The sequence below is a fragment of the Chiloscyllium plagiosum genome, chromosome 4 (assembly GCF_004010195.1).
Source record: "Chiloscyllium plagiosum isolate BGI_BamShark_2017 chromosome 4, ASM401019v2, whole genome shotgun sequence".
In the NCBI taxonomy this organism is placed as follows: Eukaryota; Metazoa; Chordata; class Chondrichthyes; order Orectolobiformes; family Hemiscylliidae; genus Chiloscyllium; species Chiloscyllium plagiosum.
The window spans coordinates 25,211,085-25,231,482 of NC_057713.1; the positions used below are offsets into that span (position 1 = coordinate 25,211,085).

Genomic DNA, 20,398 nt, shown 5'->3' on the forward strand with positions numbered 1-20,398 from the left:
CTAACTCACCATGACATGCATACTAGTTATTTAATCTCCTTAGGTAAAATGCTGCACAATTATTTGGTAATTCTTACTGTAGTGTAAGTTTACTTCTAGAATGTCTACCCACTGGTCATTGCTGTAGAAATACTAGTGGCCTAAACTGGGGAATGTAGACTGCTCTGGTCAGAGGAATAGAAAACAGTTGAAAAGCTTTTGTATCAATTTTTTTTAATGGAGAGAATTGAATTGAACAAGAATAAAAATATTATTTGGGCCTGTGTCAGAGATTTTCACCACATTTTGTGACCACGAATATTTAGTCTTTTAGAAATCATTACCCAGTTCTTAGATAATTCATGGAGCTACCTTAGTAAGAACAGTAACCACATACACGATATTAATATGACATTATTGACATAGAAGACTATCACCAGTTGCTCAGTGAAGTCAAGAGAAATACAAAAGCTGAGCCAAAAATGAGTGTTTAGGATGAGTAACCAAAACCTTGGTCAAAAACCTCAGTGTCAAGTACAGTTAAAATCCAAAAGGGAGATAGAAAGATTGAGACACTTGGGGCTGTTTTCAGTGTTTAGGATGAGTAACCAAAACCTTGGTCAAAAACCTCAGTGTCAAGTACAGTTAAAATCCAAAAGGGAGATAGAAAGATCTCCTGAATCTAATATGAAACAAAATACCGCGGATGCTGGAAGTCAAATAAAACTTAAAAAGGCAGAGAAACATAGCAGATCTGGCAGCACCTGTGGAGAGAGAGAAACATTTTCCATTCCAAAAGGATAGTTATTGGACTCTGTTAACTCAGTTTCTCTTGCCACAGCTGATACCAGACCTGCTGAGTTTCTCCAGCATTTTCTGTTCTGATTCAAAAAAATCTATGGTCAAGGTGTCAAAAAGCAGGGCCACCAGTACTGTGGTAAAAAGGTAAAGGATACACAAGACACCAGATATGTAAGTCAGAATATTCACATCCTGATTCTCTTCTGACAGGCTTTCATTTAGTAGTAAATCACACTGGGGCCCTTTCTCAGAACAGACTTTAACTCTCAACTAGAATGCAGAGAATTCATCTGATCTCATTTATAAAGATGCTTCTGCTTTTTTATAGTAGGTGTCTTAACTCTGTCTAGTACTACTGATAAAGCCAACACAGGCAGGATTCAGCAGGACAACAAAGTGCAGGTCATTTTAGTGTATTTCCTAGGTTCCACCAGGCATCTTACACTTTACTAATTTACCAAAGTGAACTTTGAGAAAAAAAAGATTGAATTGTGCATTTTGTATCATAATAAAACAGTTCTTAATAACCTCAAACGAGGGAAGGTTGTTCGGTCCATCAAATATATGCTGTCCCAAAAACCTAAAGAAGTGAATGTGCAATCTGATGCCTTCATGGTCACTTAATGTTTGCCCTTGCAGCAGATGAAGTGTATATGAATTTTATTTCAAGTTTTTCATATATATATATCTTTGTAACACATCTTGTTGATCTCAGTGACATAACAGTGAGGTAATGGCACTAAAATGAAAACCTCTCCAAACCTCAAAGACCATATTTAAGCAAAGGATACCAGCATTTAAGCATACAGGACTAGGTTTCCTTTACGATTATCATGAGCTGGATCTGCCAATAACTAGTACAAAATCACACAGTAACAACTTTTAAGCATCAACTTACTCCTTAATTAGTTAGAATGAATTTGCAATGTAAAGTTCTCCTTCTTTCAGAACTAACCACAGAAAATCTAGCTAGTGGGCAATGTGTTGTGATTGGAACCAGGTAGATGTCATTGACAGAAATCCTTGATTGACCCAGGTTGTCAATATAGAGTGACTTGGTGATGGGATTCCGGCCTCTGTGCAGATATTTCAGAATCCCAAAAAAAAACGCCAAAAATGTTGAAAGAAAGTAAAAGGTGGATGCTACTACTTCAATGGGAAAAAAGTAGGAGGAGAAACAAGGAGTAGTTTGGTGGAAGCTGATGTTGTCATCTAATATGATTTGAAGGAGGACCTGAGATACAATGGTATAATGGAATGGTATATATTAGTTAAGAGTTAATTGGGTTTGAATTAGTTGAATAAATGTGGAGAGCTTGTAACCTGTAAGGCATGGCATGGTGGCACAGTGGTTAGCACTGCTGCCTCACAGCACCAGAGACCAGGGTTCAATTCCCGCCTCAGGCAACTGTGTGTGGAGTTTGCACATTCTCCCCGTGTCCGAGTGGGTTTCCTCCGGGTGCTCTGGTTTCCTCCCACAGCCCAAAACTGTGCAGGTTAGGTGAATTGGCCAAGCTAAATTGCCCATAGTGTTAGGTGAAGGGGTAAATGTAGGAGAATGGGTCTGGGTGGGTTGCTCTTCGGAGGATCGGTGTGGACTTGTTGGGCTGAAGGGCCTGTTTCCACACTAAGTAATCTAATTTAATGAGTTTAATGCACTGTTGCAAACAAATGAATCTCTCACTTAAATGTGTGGACTTCTACTTCTGTTTAAATATGGTTAACCTTTGCTGTGTAACAGTTGAGGCCTGTGTGATTTTGCTCAGTCACCTGCAGCCCCTTCCCTTGAAAGTTAGAATTTACATTCACAGACACACATGCTCTTGCTCCCTGCGTGTAGAATTTTCCAACATGAGGCTTGCACGAAGTTGTCCCTTGAAGCACCTGCTCCTTTATGTTTGGTCTAAGCTTGGAAAAGTGACTTCCTATCATCTCCCTTCATATCACAGCAACACTATGCTGCAAAAGGTCCTGTGTTTCACAAACATACACCAGTGCCAACACAGTCACACCCACCAGAGGGAATGTAGTCAGTGAAGTTGAAGTGCCAGGGCAAACAAGACATGTTGGCAAAAATTAAAGAGCAGGAATCTGCTGGACAGATGATCGCAAGAGTGGCATCAGTTCTTCTACACAGGAGTCATATTGGCAAGCAGGGTCATGCTTCTTTTCAACAACAAATGAGTCAAAAGTGCTGTGATCATAACCGTTGCTTCACTTGCTTGTTGGCTGCATTGATTGTGGCTACATAAGCTGACAGTGTAATACTCGGCTGAAATGAGCTGGAGCCAAAAATATTGAGGCCTGCAGTGCCGTTGACTACTGACGGCATAGCATATGGTTGGATTCTGTAATTGTCTCTCCACTGATTTAGAGCCTGTGGAGACAATTGCTTCTAAGCATTGTTGGTTAGGTGTTTCAAGAGTTGTGTAATGGGAAATAAGATCAGTGCATATCAGCTGTCTGTTGATCTGCCTTGGAACTATCTAAATTTATAGTACAGGAGGAGGAGGCCGGTTGTGTCACGTGCTTTGTTTTTGGGAGCAGACTCACAGAGCCATGATTTCTCCCCACAGTCCTGCACCTTCCACTGCTTCAACTGTCTGTACAATTTTCCTTTCTCCAACAACTGACAAATTTCTCATCACCTGTCAACCTGTTACACTACAACCAATACTGTATTGCAGGAGCAAAAAATGCTTCACCTTTAAATTAATTTTGACTGGTAGCCCACCGTGGTCTGCACTCTGTTCTTAGGCGCTTTGTGATTCAGGCTGCTTTTATGAAAGGTAGAATTGGAAGAGCTCCTTTTCTTGAATCCTGTTTTCCTGCATCCACTCCAGTTGTGCTGAAATCCTGTCAGTTTGTCAGAGATAGCCCACTTCTGGTTATTCAGATAATAGAGAAAGAATATTCTTTCAGACAGAAAGGAAACATTTCAACGTGATTGAAATAAAAACTGCAATAATAAATGTTGTTGATAAAATCTACCAATGCACCCCCTACAATAATCATCAGGAGAAAGGGAAAACAGCAAAGGAAAGGGAAGCTAATCTCTTCAGAGCTGCAGAGCCAAACACACTGCTCTTCAAAAATGTTGAAAGCCCAATTCTAAGAGCCATAAATCATGCTTCAGAGACCTTTGCTTCCCTTGCTTTTAATTTGAGGTACGTGAAGACACTACCACTCGATATGGATGAGAATGTTGAAAAATTGTAGCACATTACCTATGGCTTATAGCCCAATTTTCCAACATTTGCTGTGCTTGGAAGAAATTACCATAAACACAAGTGTTGCTTGTGTATCTTGAGCTGAACTTGCAAATGTTCAAGGGCTACTTATGGCCCACTGATGTAAATTTTACTCACTAGAATGTCCTTCACTTAATCATTTAAAGGAAGCTGGAAAACACCACACACTGGCTGGTGACAAAACATTTTTTTTAAAAAAACACACTGCTAATGATTTCTAGCAATTGCTAAATGGTAACCAGAAGGTTTTCACTAACATTCCTTTTAGGTTTCAGCTATTAATATAGACTGTAACATACTTTAGCTTGCCCTTCTGCTGTAGGGCTTGATCATTCACCTTGATTTCTCAATCTAATTTTCAGTTCCGCTGTCACGCTTTGTAATATAATCCAACCTTGATATTTGTTTCCAGCCTCTGGACTTGCTTATTCTCCATGTTAATTGTCAGCATCACATATATATTGTTCACTGCCAAGATAGGAGCTGACAGGTATTCTGAGGTTTTAATTCATCTTCTGTGTTTCTTTGCAGCTTCATTGGCCACTCACTGGGCAACATCATCATTCGCTCAGTGCTGACACGACCAAGGTTTCGATGCTACCTGAACAAGCTGCATACGTTCCTATCACTTTCTGGGCCACATCTGGGAACACTGTATAATAATAGCACATTGGTTAGCACAGGTACGTTGAGGAGACTAAAATTTATTTTGGTAATAAAATGAAGACCACGCCATGGGTTTTATACAATACTATGCTGTTAAAAGTAGGGCCTTTTATATTGTTGTAGAACAGAGACCCAAGGGTCCAGGTACATAGTTCTTTGAAGATTGCATGTAGATAAGGTGGTTAAGAAGGCATTTAGCATGCTTTCGCCCCTTATTCAGAATTTGTGTATAGGAATTGGAATGTAATGTTGTACAGGAGGCCTCATGTGGAGTTATACAGCACGAAACAGACCCTTCGGTCCAGCCAGTCCAGGCTGACCAAACTAAAGTCGTCCCACCAGCCTGCTCCTGGCCCATATCCCTCCAAACCTTTCTTATTTGTGTACCTATCCAAATATCTTTTAAATGTAGTTATTGTACCCACTTCCTCAGGAAGTTCATTCCACATGTGAACCATCCTCTGTGTAGAAAGTTTGCCTCATGTCTTTTTAAATCTCTCTACTTTCACCTTAAAAATGTGCCCCCTCGTATTGAGATCCCCTGTTATAGGGAAAAGACACATACCATCCATCCTATCTATACCCTTCATGATTTTATAAACCTCTATAAGGTCACCTCTCAATCTCTGACGTTCCAGTCAAGAAAAGCCCCAAACTATCTAACCTCTCCGCAGAATTCAAACACTTAATTCCTGGCAACATCCTGGTAAATCTTTTCTGGACCCTCTCCAGCTTAATAATATCCTTCTGCTAAAAGGCCAACTAAAATACAGTACTCCAAGCATGCTTTCCTTCATTGCTCAGACCTTTGAGTACAGGAGTTGGTAAGTCATGTTGAGTTTGTACAGGACATTAGTATCCAGTCCTGTTGCCCAGTTATAGAAAGGGTATTATCAAGCTGGAGAGGGTTCAGAAATGATTTACGAGGATGTTACTGGGTTTGGAAAATTTGAGTTATAAAGAAAGACTGCATAGGCTGGGACTTTTCTCACTAGAGCTGAGATGGTTGAGAGACGACCAGATAGAAATTTATAAAATAATGAGAGGTATAAGATAAAGTTAGTGGTTGCTGTCTTTTTCCCCCAGATAGGGGATTTCAAGATGAGGGGGTACATTTTTAAGGAGAGAGGGGAAAGATTTTTAAAAAAGACATGCGCAACAATTTTTTGTTTACAAAGAGGGTAGGTTGTGTGGAATGAACTGCCTGAGGAAGTGGTGGATTTGGGTACAATCACAACATTTAAAAAGACATTGCGATCAGTACATAATTAGGAAAGGTTTGGAAGGGTATGGGCCAAGTGCAGGCAGGTGAGACTAGTTTAGTTTAAGAACGTGGTTGGCATGGATTGGGGTTGGACTGAACCATGATGCATGATTCATGGTTCATGGCAGATATCTAACTATGGTGATGTATACTTTAAAGGATTGTAATGACTGGTTGTAAAAGAAAATCTCTGGTGATACTTTTGTTGATGGGGAACCAATATATATCCCCAAATGTATGCTGAGGATGCTCTGACTAACATTCACTTGCCACTCGTTCATAGACAGCTGACTGGATAAGTCAATTTCTTCCAACAGAAACCATTCAGCTTCTCCTCCAAACCTAACGGTGTTTATCCTCCTCACCAGTCACTAGCTCCAGCAAAACCAAATCATATAAATCCTCCATCTCCTGTTTAACTCTGAGTAAAAAGGTCAAACACTGCAGTGTATACATGCCAAGGCCACTTAACATTCATCACAGTCTGTCACCTCCCTCCCCTCACTCCCACGGCTGCAAAAATCATAATCCTTGCTTTTATCTGCTCCCTCCAGCTTCACATCCAAACATAAACTCCCACTTTTAAAATCTTGTGCATTTCTTCCATCCCATAATAATTCCCATTTGCCAAATATCCCTATTGTCATTGACCTTCAGGGGTTTCCTATTAATATGAAAATTAAAAAGTTATTAAAATTTGAATCCTCATTCATATTCAGTACCTTTAAGACAGAAAAGATATGAAGTACATTTCCTGTAGGATTCTATGATAAATCAGCAGATTTGTTGATTTTTCTTTCTAATTTCACAAAGTTATTCAATTGAATATTTACAAATTGCTTTGATGCATCTTAAACTTTCAATTAATGAGATGTTCATTCAAGAGATGATTGTCCAAGGTCAACCTTGAATAATACTACTAATTTGAGGGACTGGAAGATAAACAAATGCAGACACAGTAAGGGGACACCTTCATGGTCAGGAATGGTAAAAACTCTTTGTTTCACCCAGTCACTTTAATATCTGATTAATTATTCATGTATGACTACCAAGTTATTTATGACAAACAATCTCAGTAAGTAGCCCTAATTGTCATCATAAAAAAATGCTATTCACACGCTAACATTCTCGCTGATATTTCAAGTGTGTACTTCTAGTAAATTCAAGTCTCTTCAGGAAAGATTTTTGAAATTCTTTGTTGTTTTTTTTGCCTGGAAATAGAGTTTCTTTTCTCTATATTTAGTTGGAAACAAATGCTGGCTGATGAAAGGCACTAGAGGCAATGACAGATTGCTGAGCGTACAGCAATAGTTTAGTTGTGATCTTAGACAACAGCTGTTCCCATAGTTTTATACTAAGCCATGTTGTGTGCAATTCAAATCTACTCAGATGCTAATCAGATCTAAACAAATTTTTATCAAGACTCAATTTGTTCGCAGAGAGATTTAAGAGTCAAGTCAGCATGAGCACACTGTCCTTTCACCTCTGGGATTTGCAGAATAATCCAGCTCAGATAGATGCAAGTTATCGGTTTCTGTGTTTAAGAATGTCGACGTCATCCTCTGTCTGCATTTTTCATGATGTGGATTCTTTTTTTAAATATTTCTTGCTTGCTGCCTCTTTCGTGTTCGTTTTCTCTCACTCTCCATGTTTCTCCTGAAAAGCTGCTGCATGCGATGAATTTGGCTGCCTGACTGAATTGCCAGTGATGAGATTCACAGCACCCCATCTGCGACAATTCCACACTAATTGGCAAACTCATTCAGACTGTATTGAGTGTAGGGGAATCGCAGTGTCACACTGAGGCAGCAGCACGAGCCACGCTCATTCCCCACTGCGTTTCTGAGACAAGAAACTGTATGTTACAACACATTTCAAGTACTGAATGGTGAAAGAACTGACTTTAATTGTAGTGGAAGTCCCATTACCTGCCATAGCAATCAAATGCTGTCAAAAAAAAAAACTGCGTCGTCAGGTCTGGAACTGGGCAAGTGATTATTTTAGGCTCCAGCTGCTTTCAGGCAGAGAAGGCTAGCTTAAAAAAAAAAGCTGGAGCTGAGGTGGCCCAGTAACAGTGTCCATAGCTCTGATTCAGGAGGCCTGGTTTCAAGCCACACCTGTCCCAGAAGTGTGTTATAGAATCACTAACATATCGATTATAAAATATCTATAAAAGTGAAAACAAACTGGTTCAGCCAAGTCACAACAGCTGCTTTCTTTTCTGTTCAGATTGGAGCTTACAAATCATCTTAGAATACTTCCACTGTTGAATTGGCCTCTAAAAGTCTTTTGACAATTATTTCATCATGAAATGTCAACCTCAAGGTCAGAATTTGTTACCCCATCCCTAATTGCCCTTGGTCTGAGGGACTAGCTAGAGCTATTTCAGAAGGCAGTAAAGATTAATGACATTGCTATGGGTATCAAGTCACATTTCGCTCTGACTAGATAACAATAGTAGATATCCTTACCTAAAGCACATTAGCAAACCTAATGGGGTTTTTAACAAAAAAAATCAATGGCAGTTTTGTGGCACCATGACTGAGACAAGATTTCAATTCCAAATTTATTAATGGCATTTAAATGCCACTATCTTCTCTTTTGCAATTGAACCCATGTCCTGGGACCATTACCTCATTCCTGGAGATCACTCATACACTGACATTGCAATGACATCAGTGTCCTCTGCAAAACTAAACAAGGCACCTTGCAAAGAAAGTCAGGAAGCTTACTGCGCACTTCATATAGTTTTATACTTTGCCACTCCCATCACCACCCCAACTTCTAATTCATCTGCTCAATGGACTACACGTGTGAGGCACTGAACAATTTGAACATCTAGTTGCTTAGCCAAGATCTGCTTGATCCATGGTCACATTGACAATACAAAGTGTAACTTCTCAAACGTAAATAAGACAATACCAATAAAAAAAGTCATTGTTTTCTACAGGGGATTTGGGAGTTGTTGTCTGACCAATATATACTGCCTATCCCTAGTTGCTCGAGAAGGTGGTGGTGAGCTACCTTCATGAACCACTTTTCAAATGCCATTCATTTTTTCTTTTGCCTCTTCTAAATTTTAACTCATAACTCAAAATTTTAAATCATAACAAAACACAAAGTTGGGGCTGAGCAGAGCGTGACTGCATCAGCTTTAATTCTAGCCTCCAAATCCTTCCATTGATTTGTTTCTTACCTCTCTTCTTGGTTCACCTCTGGGCATTGTTGTTGTTTTGAATATTACTTTCCTCCAAAGGTGTAAACACAATGTCTGCTACCCATTCCAGTAGCAGTTGCACTGCCTCATTCCTTCCCAGAAACTCGGTGCAAGGCCTGAGATATGTGGGTGCAAATGATGCTAATTACTGAATCTCAAACCTTTGGGAGCCCATCTATTGGCTGAGTAGACTGTCAATCTGGACATTGAGTAGCGAGAATAGCCAACCTGATGCAGGCTTTATTGGTTAGTCAGCCAATGATCTAAGTTTCTCTGAACAGCTGAGTAGGAGGCAGCCAGATAGCCAATCTCTCCCTTCTTACTGACATTGTGCACTGCTCATTTTGGGCATTGTTGGGTTCTTCAATTTCCTTCAGATGGACTCCAGGCTGCTAGAACTGAAGGTAAGGTTAAGCCTACAATCATACTAACTACGGGCAGGAGTACGCCATTCAGCCCCTTGAGGAGTTGGATACTGCAGATGGTGGAGATTAGAGTCAAGATTAGGCATCCGAGGAGCAGGAAAATCGGCATTTTGGTCCAAAAGCCCGAAATGTTGATTTTCCTGCTTTTTGGATGCTGCCTGACCTGCTGTGCTTTTCCAGCACCACTCTAATCTTGACATCCAGCCCCTTGAACCTGCTCTGCTGATCAGTATGATGATAGCCAATTTGATTGTAAACTCAAATCTGCATTCCTGCCATCCCTGACAAACAATTGCATATAAAGCTAATAATCTATTCACTTCTGCCTTATAAATTTTCAAGGACTCTACCTCCACCATCTTTTCAAGAGAGGAGTTCCAAAAACTCTCAGCACTTTAAGGAAAAACAAAATCGCCCATTCTCTATTCTAAATGGGATGTCAGGTTGGTAGGTAGTACAGTGTTAGGTAAATATGGTGCCAGATCGGTAGGGTTGGGTGCCAAGGCTCAAGGGGCCCAGGTATTTAGCACAGGTCAGGGTGACTGGGAAATATTGGATCCAGTGGGAGAGTTTGCTGTGGATGAGATGTCAGGAGCTTTCAAAGTGGATGGTTATAATATTGAACCTTGAAATCACAGCATACAGCAAACTGACTGTAACGAGAAAGATTTGATTGGATTTATTATTGTCGCATGTACCGAAATACAGTGAAAAGTGTTGTTTTGTATGCTCTACAGGCAGATCATACCATACAAAGTGCATTAGGGTAGCAGAACAGAGTGCAGAATTCAGTGTTACAGCTGCAGAGAAGGTGCAGAGAGCGCGATCAACATTAACATTTGAGAGGTTCATTCAAAGGTCTGATAATAGCTGTCCGTAAATGTATTTAAGTGTTTATATCTTCTGCCTGACAGAAGAGGGTGGAAGAGAGTTGAACCAGGGTGGAAGTGGTATTTGATTGTGATGTGTTTGCTTTCCACTAACACTTCTGCACTCCAAGGCATTTGTCAGAATGTAAATATGAGGTGTTAGCATTCCAGAGGGGTTTGGATTTCAGGTTTAGCTGCAGGAAAAAGATGTGATATGGGGAGTGGTGAAGGCGGAGTTGTCAGGTCTGGCAACAGGGGCTGTCAGGCCTTTAGGATAAAGGGTTGCGCTGGATCAGGTTCTGCAGATATAAGGAATCTGGGGGAGGTGGAGTTGGATGTCAATGTGGGAGGTTGTGGAGTCACTTTGATAATTATTCAAGAGTTAGCCTAGATTTGTAATAGAGTAGGAGAAAGTGAGGACTGCAGATGCTGGAGATCAGAGCTGAAAAATGTGTTGTTGGAAAAGCACAGCAGGCCAGGCAGCATCCAAGGAGCAGGAGAATCGATGTTTCGGGCATAAGCCCTTCTTCAGAAAGAAGAGCTTATGCCCAAAACGTCAATTCTCCTGCTCCTTGGATGCTGCCTGACCTGTTGTGCTTTTTCAGCAACACATTTTTCAGCTTAGATTTGTGACAGAGCCAAGCAACTATTTACTTAACTGCAGCAGAAGCCTGTACATTCTCTGATTGAAATGGACACTTGAAGAGGGTTCCAAGCAATTGGCAAATTATCCTATGAATGTTCAGTTTTCTAGGCAACCTGAAGTCTGCTACTTCAGGGAATCTACAGGGTCCCCATGTGTAACTATCATCTATGCGTCAAAAATGACTATCTGGCCAGCAGAAAAAAATTGAGCCATTAATTCTCCCTATATAGTCAACCCTACAATGTGAATATTGTTATAGGGCCTGTACACTACTCCCACAAGTGGATCTTGCATTTATCATTTCTCTTTTCTACCCAAACTGTTTCCACATTTGCTTTCCTGAATTTAGTTCATCCCTCTCTGTTGTGCAAATGCAGTCATGAACGATTGGACCAACGCTATCACCTTTTCCTATTTTCCAGTCATTTCTCCATATCCAGTATTGATGTCAGGTCCGAATCCATGCTATTCTGCAGTCATGTCTCTGTCATTGCTACCGCATTGTTTTTTTTTTGTTTTTGTTTTTTTTAGATTAGATTTTTTTTTAGATTAGATTACTTACAGTGTGGAAACAGGCCCTTCGGCCCAACAAGTCCACACCGACCCGCCGAAGCGCACCCACCCAGACCCATTCCCCTACATTTACCCCTGCACCTAACACTACAGGCAATTTAGCGTGGCCAATTCACCTGACCTGCACATTTTTGGAGTGTGGGAGGAAACCGGAGCACCCGGAGGAAACCCACGCAGACACGGGGAGAATGTGCAAACTCCACACAGTCGGTCGCCTGAGGCGGGAATTGAACCCGGATCTCTGGCGCTGTGAGGCAGCAGTGCTAACCACTGCGCCACCGTGCCCACTAAGCAACTATTTATTCATTCTATTGTATTTATTCATTTCTAACTGTTTTGTTTCAAACATGATGTACACTCAGTTTTAGTTTTATTCACTTTAGTTTTTTTTTTTCCTTTTTGTTTTCTTTATAAATTGTAAATCCATCTGTTGGTTGACTCTTCAATTTGCCCTCTCTATCACTTCCTGCAGCAGTCTGTTTATTATTTCTTTTATTAGTATCTTTCTCTTTGGCCTTGACTCTTTAATTTACCATAACTTCCCAAGTTTGATTCTTGCCCCATGATTTAGTTTAAAAACATTTCTACTTGCCTCATTATACACTTGGCAAGAATACCATCCATAATATGCTTGTGCTGCACATTATCCCATCTACAAATCCCACTTTCTCCAATACTGATACTGAACTGAAACTGACCTCACACACACACACCAGCCTTTGATCCTCTGTTTTGTTTTCCCACTATATTTTTCCCTTCCTGGCTTCTCCATAATCACTCAATCATGGTGTGGCCAGGGTTTCCTATATACATGTGTGAGAGAGTCTATGGGACAGTGAGAATGACAGAAAGGCTGTGAACCTGTCAAATCGAGTGAACCGGACACATTTACAGAAGTTAAGAGGTTTGATTTGCAGATGGACTTACGGTGTTAGTGTCCCTACTTTCGGGCCACAAGATCCAGGCTTAGTTCCCACTTCAGGACATGATGGCTGTGGAAGTGTGTCATAACAAGATGCTTAAAAATATAGACGCTCTTATCGCACAGTGATAGTGTCTGTACCTATGGGCCAGAAGGGTTGCATTCAAGTCTTGCCTGTCATGGGGGTGTTGTAACATATCTGATCAGGTTGATTAAAGCAGCTTGACCCTACTCTGGCAATTATTCCTGATTTGGGAGACCTGATGGATGGAAGGAGGATTTTTAATGCAAAAGATATTGGGGGAATGAGATGCCTAGAAACAGGAGAAGCACCAAAACCTTAAATTTCTCTCCCTGGGCCTGCTTCAAATAATACTTGCTTTAGCCATCTCCCCACATTCTGTGTGCGTTAAAAATCAAGTTGTGCATCACTTAATCAGGACTTGACTTAACTTGTCTTCTCTCCTTGTCATTGTCTGAACTAGACGGGGGAGTGCTTGGGCTTTAATGATTTCTCAGTAACTGATTGTGCCCTTTCACCAATTTAGGTCTTTGGCTCATGCAAAAGCTGAAAAAGTCTAGCTCACTGTTACAATTAACCTTCAAGGACCAAGCTGATCCTCGCAAGACTTTTCTGTATAAACTCAGTGAAAAGCCAGGTAGGTGCTATGTGATCTGTGCATTTTCGAGCAATTGGGTATTATTCCATTGAAGCGCATGCTGACGTTTTCCCTTTCCCACCTCCAATCTCTTCCTGTTTCCTTGCTGCTCTGAACAAAAATAACTAAAGCTGAGGCACTGATGAACAAATGCAAGATGACTTTCCACACTTCACATAAGTATATGTTTAGCCCTTGACCCTTGATGTTGCTGTTTGGAAATGAGTCAATCAAAGTCAACATCACAGTCGAGCCTTTCTTCATCTGATATCCACTGTTATGTGTTGAATAGGAATCTGCAACAGTTCTAGCACTTTCTACACTCTTATTTTTCTTTTCCAAACATCTAATAGTTTCACATTCCTGGTGATATTAAAATTACATCTTCTGCTTTCTGACTTGCAAAAATAACTTAGTTCATGTCTAATGATTAATTCTGATTGTGGTAAATAGCCAGCGAAAATCCATTTTAGATTTCTGCTAGGTATTCATTGTATCGATTGACAGAAAATATGGTGCATTGAACAGAATTGCACAAGCTAAACTAATTATTCATTTTTTTCTACTTAAATAATACATAAATTTTAAATTTTAGATTTAAATTGCATACACATTAAAAGCTGAATTTGTGAGAGTTTTATTTCCCTTTGAAAACTGTATAAACATAAATAATCAAGTAATTCTTCCAAGAAACCTTTCAGTTCTTCTTTTAAGTATGTGTAATGCTGGCTCGTGATTTCAGAAACACAACAAAGATTTAAAAACCCTGCGGCACAGTCTATTTGTTTTTAACCGTTTGTTCCTTTGAAGACTGGACTATCAATCCATCATGATCAAAGCTGCAATATAGTTTGACATGATACAGCACAGGTTAGTCTACAGTATCATGAAGAAAAACCAGTGGAATGCTAATGGAAAGTTAAACATGCACCATCTGGAATCTTAATTGGTACAACATTTCAGATTCAGAGTTGCGAAAACGTATTGGAAACTGCTGGCAAACTCAATCTAAGGCTTAGCTTGAAATATGTTTAAATGCACAGCTCAGCTCACTATTTAGTTAATCATTAATATCTGCTATTCTGTGATCCTCTCTGATATCTATTAATGTGTGTGTAATCACACACATTTATTAATTTTCCAGCCAGGTTTAAATCACTGTGGATAAAACATTACAGTGCTTCACATGCAGGCTTGCAGAGGGGAAACTGATGAGTGGGGCAGAAGTGGGTAGCAAGGAATTGTAAAACGTCTTTGGAACACACCCAGCCTGGCCTTCCGTCCATCTCGACCTTGACATACTTTTAGTCAAATGAAATATAGCCTAACTTGGCCTACCTGCCTTTGCCCAGATTGAGACCCTTACATGGTCCTTCCATCCATCTGAAGTTCAGAGTTGGGGATGGTCCCTGCTCTTTGCACAATGTTCAGCACTATTTCTGACTCCTCAGATACTGAAACAATTCATGGTCAAATGGTAATAGATAATATTCAGGCTTGGGTTGACAAGTGCCAATAATAGTATTATACCATGACCATCTCCAAAAAGAGTGTATCTAACCATAGAGCCATAGAGATGTACTGCATGGAAACAGACCCTTCGTTCCAACCCATCCATGCCGAACAGATAACCCAACCCAATCTAGTCCCACCTGCCAGCACCCGGCCTATATCCCTCCAAACCCTTCCTATTCGTATACCCATCCAAATGCCTCTTAAATGTTGCAATTGTACCAGCCTCCACCACGTCCTCTGGTAGCTCATTCCATACACTTACCACCCTCTGTGTGAAAAAGTTGCCCCTGAGATCTCTTTTATATCTTTCTCCTCTCACCCTAAATCTATGCCGTCTAGTTCTGGACTCCCCGACCCCAGGGAAAATATTTTGTCTATTTACCCTATCCACTCCCCTCATAATTTTGTAAACCTCTATAAGGTCACCCCTCAGCCTCCGAAGCTCCAGGGAAAATAGCCTCAGCCTATTCAGCCTCTCCCTATAGCTCAAATTCTCCAACCCTGGCAACATCCTTGTAAATCTTTTCTGAACCCTTTCAAGTTTCACAACATCTTTCCAAGGAGACCAGAATTGCATGCAATATTCCAACAGTGGCCTAACCAATGTCCTGTACAGTCGCAACATGACCTCCCAACTCCTGTATCAATACCCTAACAAATAAAAGAAAGCATACCAAACACCTTCTTCATTATTCTAACGATTTGGCATTCAATGGAATACATTCACTGAAGTTTCTACTGTAAACATCCAGTGGCTTATTACTAACCAGAAAGTGAACTGGGCGAGCCACATAAGTATTGTGTTTACAAGAGTAGGTCAGAGACTAGGAATCTCTTGTGAGTAACTCATCTCCTGACACTATGAAGCCTGTCCGCTACTTACAATGCACATGTCAGGAGCGTGATAGAATACTTCCCATTTGCCTGGATAAGTGCTGCTCCAAAGCCATTCAGGCATCTTGATATCATCCAAAACAAACCAACTCTCTTGGTTTCCCAGAAGGAAAAGCCAGTAGCACAGGATCAGTGAAAGACTTGTTTGTGATGGGAATTGAAACCAGAAGATGTTACTAATTTCAGGATCAGTATTATAAGTCGTTGTTGAAGCGTTATTGGTTTGGGAGCCCGCCATACTGGTCAAGATTCCTGTTGTAATTGCAGCACTATGAAAATGTGTATTATGGCCAGCGTTCTCTTGAGTTTCTTTATCTTCTGTGTGGACCACTGAGGTCCATGTGGTAGTGGCTTCTGTCATCAGCAGCCAATGTTGTGATCTGTGTCAGGACGCTGATTGCTGTGCGCAGAATATTGGAGTGCCTATATTTGCAACTACACAGCTTGGACAGACCCATCTATATGCAGTAAGTGTGACTGTCTGTAGTGCAATACAGAGATGCTTCCCAGATAGATTCCTCAGGGTCTAACTGGATATAAAAGTCCATACAGATGGGACTTTGTGCTTCAGATGGTGTATATGGCAACATCAATTGCAGAACATATTTAAGAATTTGAAAGATGCTGTATTGAGAATGTCATTCAAGGTGCACAGCCAATATAAAAAAGACAGCTCACAGAATATAAAACTCCAGAATAAACTAACTCCCACGCCAAACATTGCTTGCTTTCTCTGGGTCTGATCAACTCCAGTATTCAAGTTATAACTGCAGACCCAGGCTCGGTCTCTTCAAGTCATCCCTTTCAAGTGTAGCCAAGGGCCAAGGCAAGCTGCAGATGGGGAGAAAAAGAGGGAATAGTAGTTAATGCCTGTGAACACGACAAGGTTAGCAGCAGGATGTGAAGAGTTGAGATATTGATCACAGATGCTGTAAAATGGTATCAAGGGCATGTAGGTGAATGCACAATTAAAGTCAATGACCGTTTACAATAGAGCTTACCTTTAGCTGCTCTCAAATGACAGGAAAAAGTACAGCTTCAGTTCAGGGTGATCGTCCGTGTTGATGAAGTGGCCATGGATTAATCTCTCACTCAGTATATCATAGCCCGAGCAGCCAGGGTCATGACAAATATCAAGTTTGTATTGAAGCTAAGAATACTTTCCCTTTGATGTTATGTGATTGCCACACTACCCCCTGCATTAATACCTGTCCAGTGCCACCACGTCCGCAAACATTTACTCTCCCCACCACAGACGCACAGGAGAAGCAGTGTGTACCATCAACAAGATGCACTGCAGAAATTCTCTAACTCTCTCTTCAACGCTACCTTCTTCAGGCCCACATCCTCTGACTGGATAACAAAAAAAGTGAGCCAAAGCCACCTGAACCCTCAATAAGACTTTTTATTTCACCCACTGAAGCAATGTCTGAAGCCTTTGTTACCTCTAGGCCTGACCATTCCAATGCATTTCTTCCTGGCCTCTCACACATTAAATTTGAGGTCATTCAAAATTTTGCTGCCCACTGTCTGATTTGTATCATGTCCCATTTGCCCATCACTCACTGACCCATAGGGGCTTCTGTTAAGCAACACCCCCAATTTAAAATCATTATCCCTGTTGATGTTGTCTCAACACTCCCTATCTCTGTAATTTCCTTCTCCCACACAACTCCTGAGAAATTTGCTCTTCTCTAATTCTGTTCCCTTAAGCAACCCTGGTTTTAACTGCCACACCATGGGTGGCTGCGCTCTCAGCTGCCATGGCCCCAAACTCTCTTTCATTCCTTGAATTACTACTTAAAGGTTCTTCACATTAGCCCAGATATCTGTGAATGTGACTTTCTGGGAATTTATCTCTTGTAGCATGTTTGTGAAGTCCATTAGGATGCTTCTTTAGATTAAAGATGCAAGCCATTTTTGCTGTTGTTTTGGAGATGTTCGTCTTGGTGATGACCTAGGTATAAATGCGAGGTGCTGCATTTTGAGAAAGCAAATCTTAGCAGGACTTATACACTTAATGGTAAGGTCCTAAGGAGTGTTGCTGAACAAAGAGACCTTGGAGTGCAGGTTCATAGCTCCTTGAAAGTGGAGTCGCAGGTAGATAGGATAGTGAAGAAGGCGTTTGGTATGCTTTCCTTTATTGGTCAGAGTATTGAGTACAGGAGTTGGGAGGTCATGTTGCGGCTGTACAGGACATTGGTTAGGCTACTGTTGGAATATTGCATGCAATTCTGGAAGTCTTTTCCCTGGGGTTGGGGAGTCCAGAACTAGAGGACATAGGTTTAGGGTGAGAGGGGCAAAATATAAAAGAGACCTAAGGGGCAACTTTTTCACACAGAGGGTGGTACGTGTATGGAATGAGCTACCAGAGGATGTGGTGAAGGCTGGTACAATTGCAACATTTAAGAGGCATCTGGATGGGTATATGAATAGGAAAGGTTTGGAGGGATATGGGTCGGGTGCTGGCAGGTGGGACTAGATTGGGTTGGGATATCTGGTCGGCATGGATGGGTTGGACCGAAGGGTCTGTTTGCATGCTGTACATCTCTATGACTCTATGCCTCTAAGCATGGTACCAAGGTCTGGAGCGGTTTCACACTATTCTCATTGAGGAGAATGGAGCTGGTGACCAGGACACTTGCTAAGAATATTTAGAGGGATTTTGGCTCAACCCAGTATTGGAGCATTCCTGAGAGTAATCCTGAGCAAAGTATTGTCTGAAACTGTCGGCTTGGACAAAAAACTTGCAAAATAAAATTGCTATCCAAATTACTATTAAAAGCATAAGTCACCATGAAAAATGTGCAATATTTATGTGATTTAAAGAGATCAATGTTGTTGGCAGCTGTGTTTATTAATGAGCATATGCACCAATATTAAGTAGCTTCTTACAAAGTACCAACATCTGTCAAAAATACTGAAACAGATGTTCTTGCAAGTCGTAGTGCCCCTGTAAATGTTGTGATGACGGCTTTATTAACTGCAGTTCGGCAAGAAGTAATGTAATCTGCAAGACAAAACTCATTACTGCTGATAACCAAGTACAAAGTGTTCTGTTCTGAAATATGGGATGTGAAATCATCTGAAGTTGTATCATGAATCTGAGAACAGCCCTCAAGTTTCTGTGATGCGTGCATGGTGCAGACGAACAAGCAGTCTCAATTTTCTCAGAGCTCCTGGCAATTTGATCTCAGCTTTTGCTTATTGATTTGTACCTTGCCAGCTGAATAAGGACCAGCAGAGGACTTTTCAAATAAAATTTACCAGTGTTCATCACTGTCAGGATAAAAATTGAGGCATACAGACATAAACCCAGAAAAGGCTTTCACTATTACTGTTCTCTGAAACACCTCAAAGAACACACCTAATAACGATTTACTTAGAAAGTTGCTATTTCAGATTGCAGATCCAGCTTCCAATATGTATGCTGTGAGATTCCCTATCCAGCAATGAGATGAATGATCTACTTTGACAATGTTGACAAAAGGTGAAAACAGGATGACATTGCGTCACTGCTAGCTTGACAGTATTTGACTTAAAATGGTTGTTCAGGACGTTTTTGAATCCTAACTCCGCTGTGGGTCAGATAAGAAGAAAAAAGAAGAGTTAAAAGCAATATGATTAAGGATGTTTTATTTTTAAATAGAGTCATGAATTATAAATGAGGCAAAAGTCAAGGAAAGGAAATGAATGAGTGAAATAGACTATTTCATTTCTCAAAACGTAAATTTTGTAAATCAGAAACAAAAGCAGAAGTTGCTGGCAAAGCTCAGCAGGTCTGGCAGTGTCTGTGGAGAGAAATCAGAGTTAACATTTGGGGTTGAGTGACCCGCCGTCAGAACTTTTACCCGAAATGTTAACTCTGATTTCTCTCCACAGACGCTGCCAGACCTGCTGAGCTTTGCCAGCAACTTCTGCTTTTCATTTAGCAGTTCTTTAGTGGTAAACGTGAGCATTTTACAATTAAGGATTGAATGATAAGGTCTCCAGTGAGTCAGATATTTAATGATCTGCTTGTTCTCTCTGTTTCTCAACAACAATTATGCTGTTTCCACATATCAGCAAACATTAAAGCAGAAAAGTCTAAGGATATTCGAACACGATTAGTTTCAAACTTTCTTGCCCCACAGTTAAATAATCCTGTGATGTTCATATCTAAAGCCCAAAAGCAAAGACTGGGTATTTGCACAAGGTGCCTGCAGATTGCAAATTCTTGAATCATTACTTTTTATCAGTAATGTTGGTTTCAACGTCTGTACACAAACTGAAAATATTTTGTTTTACATTGCTTACTCAAGGAGCTTGAAATTTTCACAATACATAATGTTTAAAAGTAATATTTTGACTTCTTCAGAGCTGAGTTTGATCATTTAGGAATTAATGTCATTCAGAGGAATTTAAATGCTGAAATCAATTGAACATTGTACTTCCTTTTATTTCTATCGACTGATGTGGGTGCAAAGTGAAAATAATTTTGGACTGTGTGAAATCCATTGCAGGCGTCTGCAGGGCATTACAAAAAGCTAATCATTATTAGGTATATAGTGGCACTAAACTTTAAAGAGGTCTTTTAAGTGGCCATAAAGGTGATGTGGAAAGTAGGAGTGTTGCACTAGCCTCGCGAAATATAAATACCCAGGGATGCCATTTTCAGTGGTTGTACTGTGCAACCACTGAAAATTACTCAATTCATAGTGCACAAATGTCAAAAATC

At 40.5% G+C, this 20,398-nt stretch overlaps 1 protein-coding gene across 1 annotated transcript in view; it reads left to right on the forward strand.

The window, feature by feature from the left end:
* The window catches only part of LOC122548904 (protein FAM135B-like), a 372,254-nt gene that overhangs the window by 344,305 nt on the left and 7,551 nt on the right, over positions 1 to 20,398 (forward strand). Inside the window, exons 17-18 of the mRNA XM_043687860.1 lie at positions 4,563 to 4,714; positions 13,162 to 13,272. Coding sequence (XP_043543795.1) covers positions 4,563 to 4,714; positions 13,162 to 13,272 — 263 coding nt within the window. The remainder of the gene's footprint in view (positions 1 to 4,562; positions 4,715 to 13,161; positions 13,273 to 20,398) is intronic.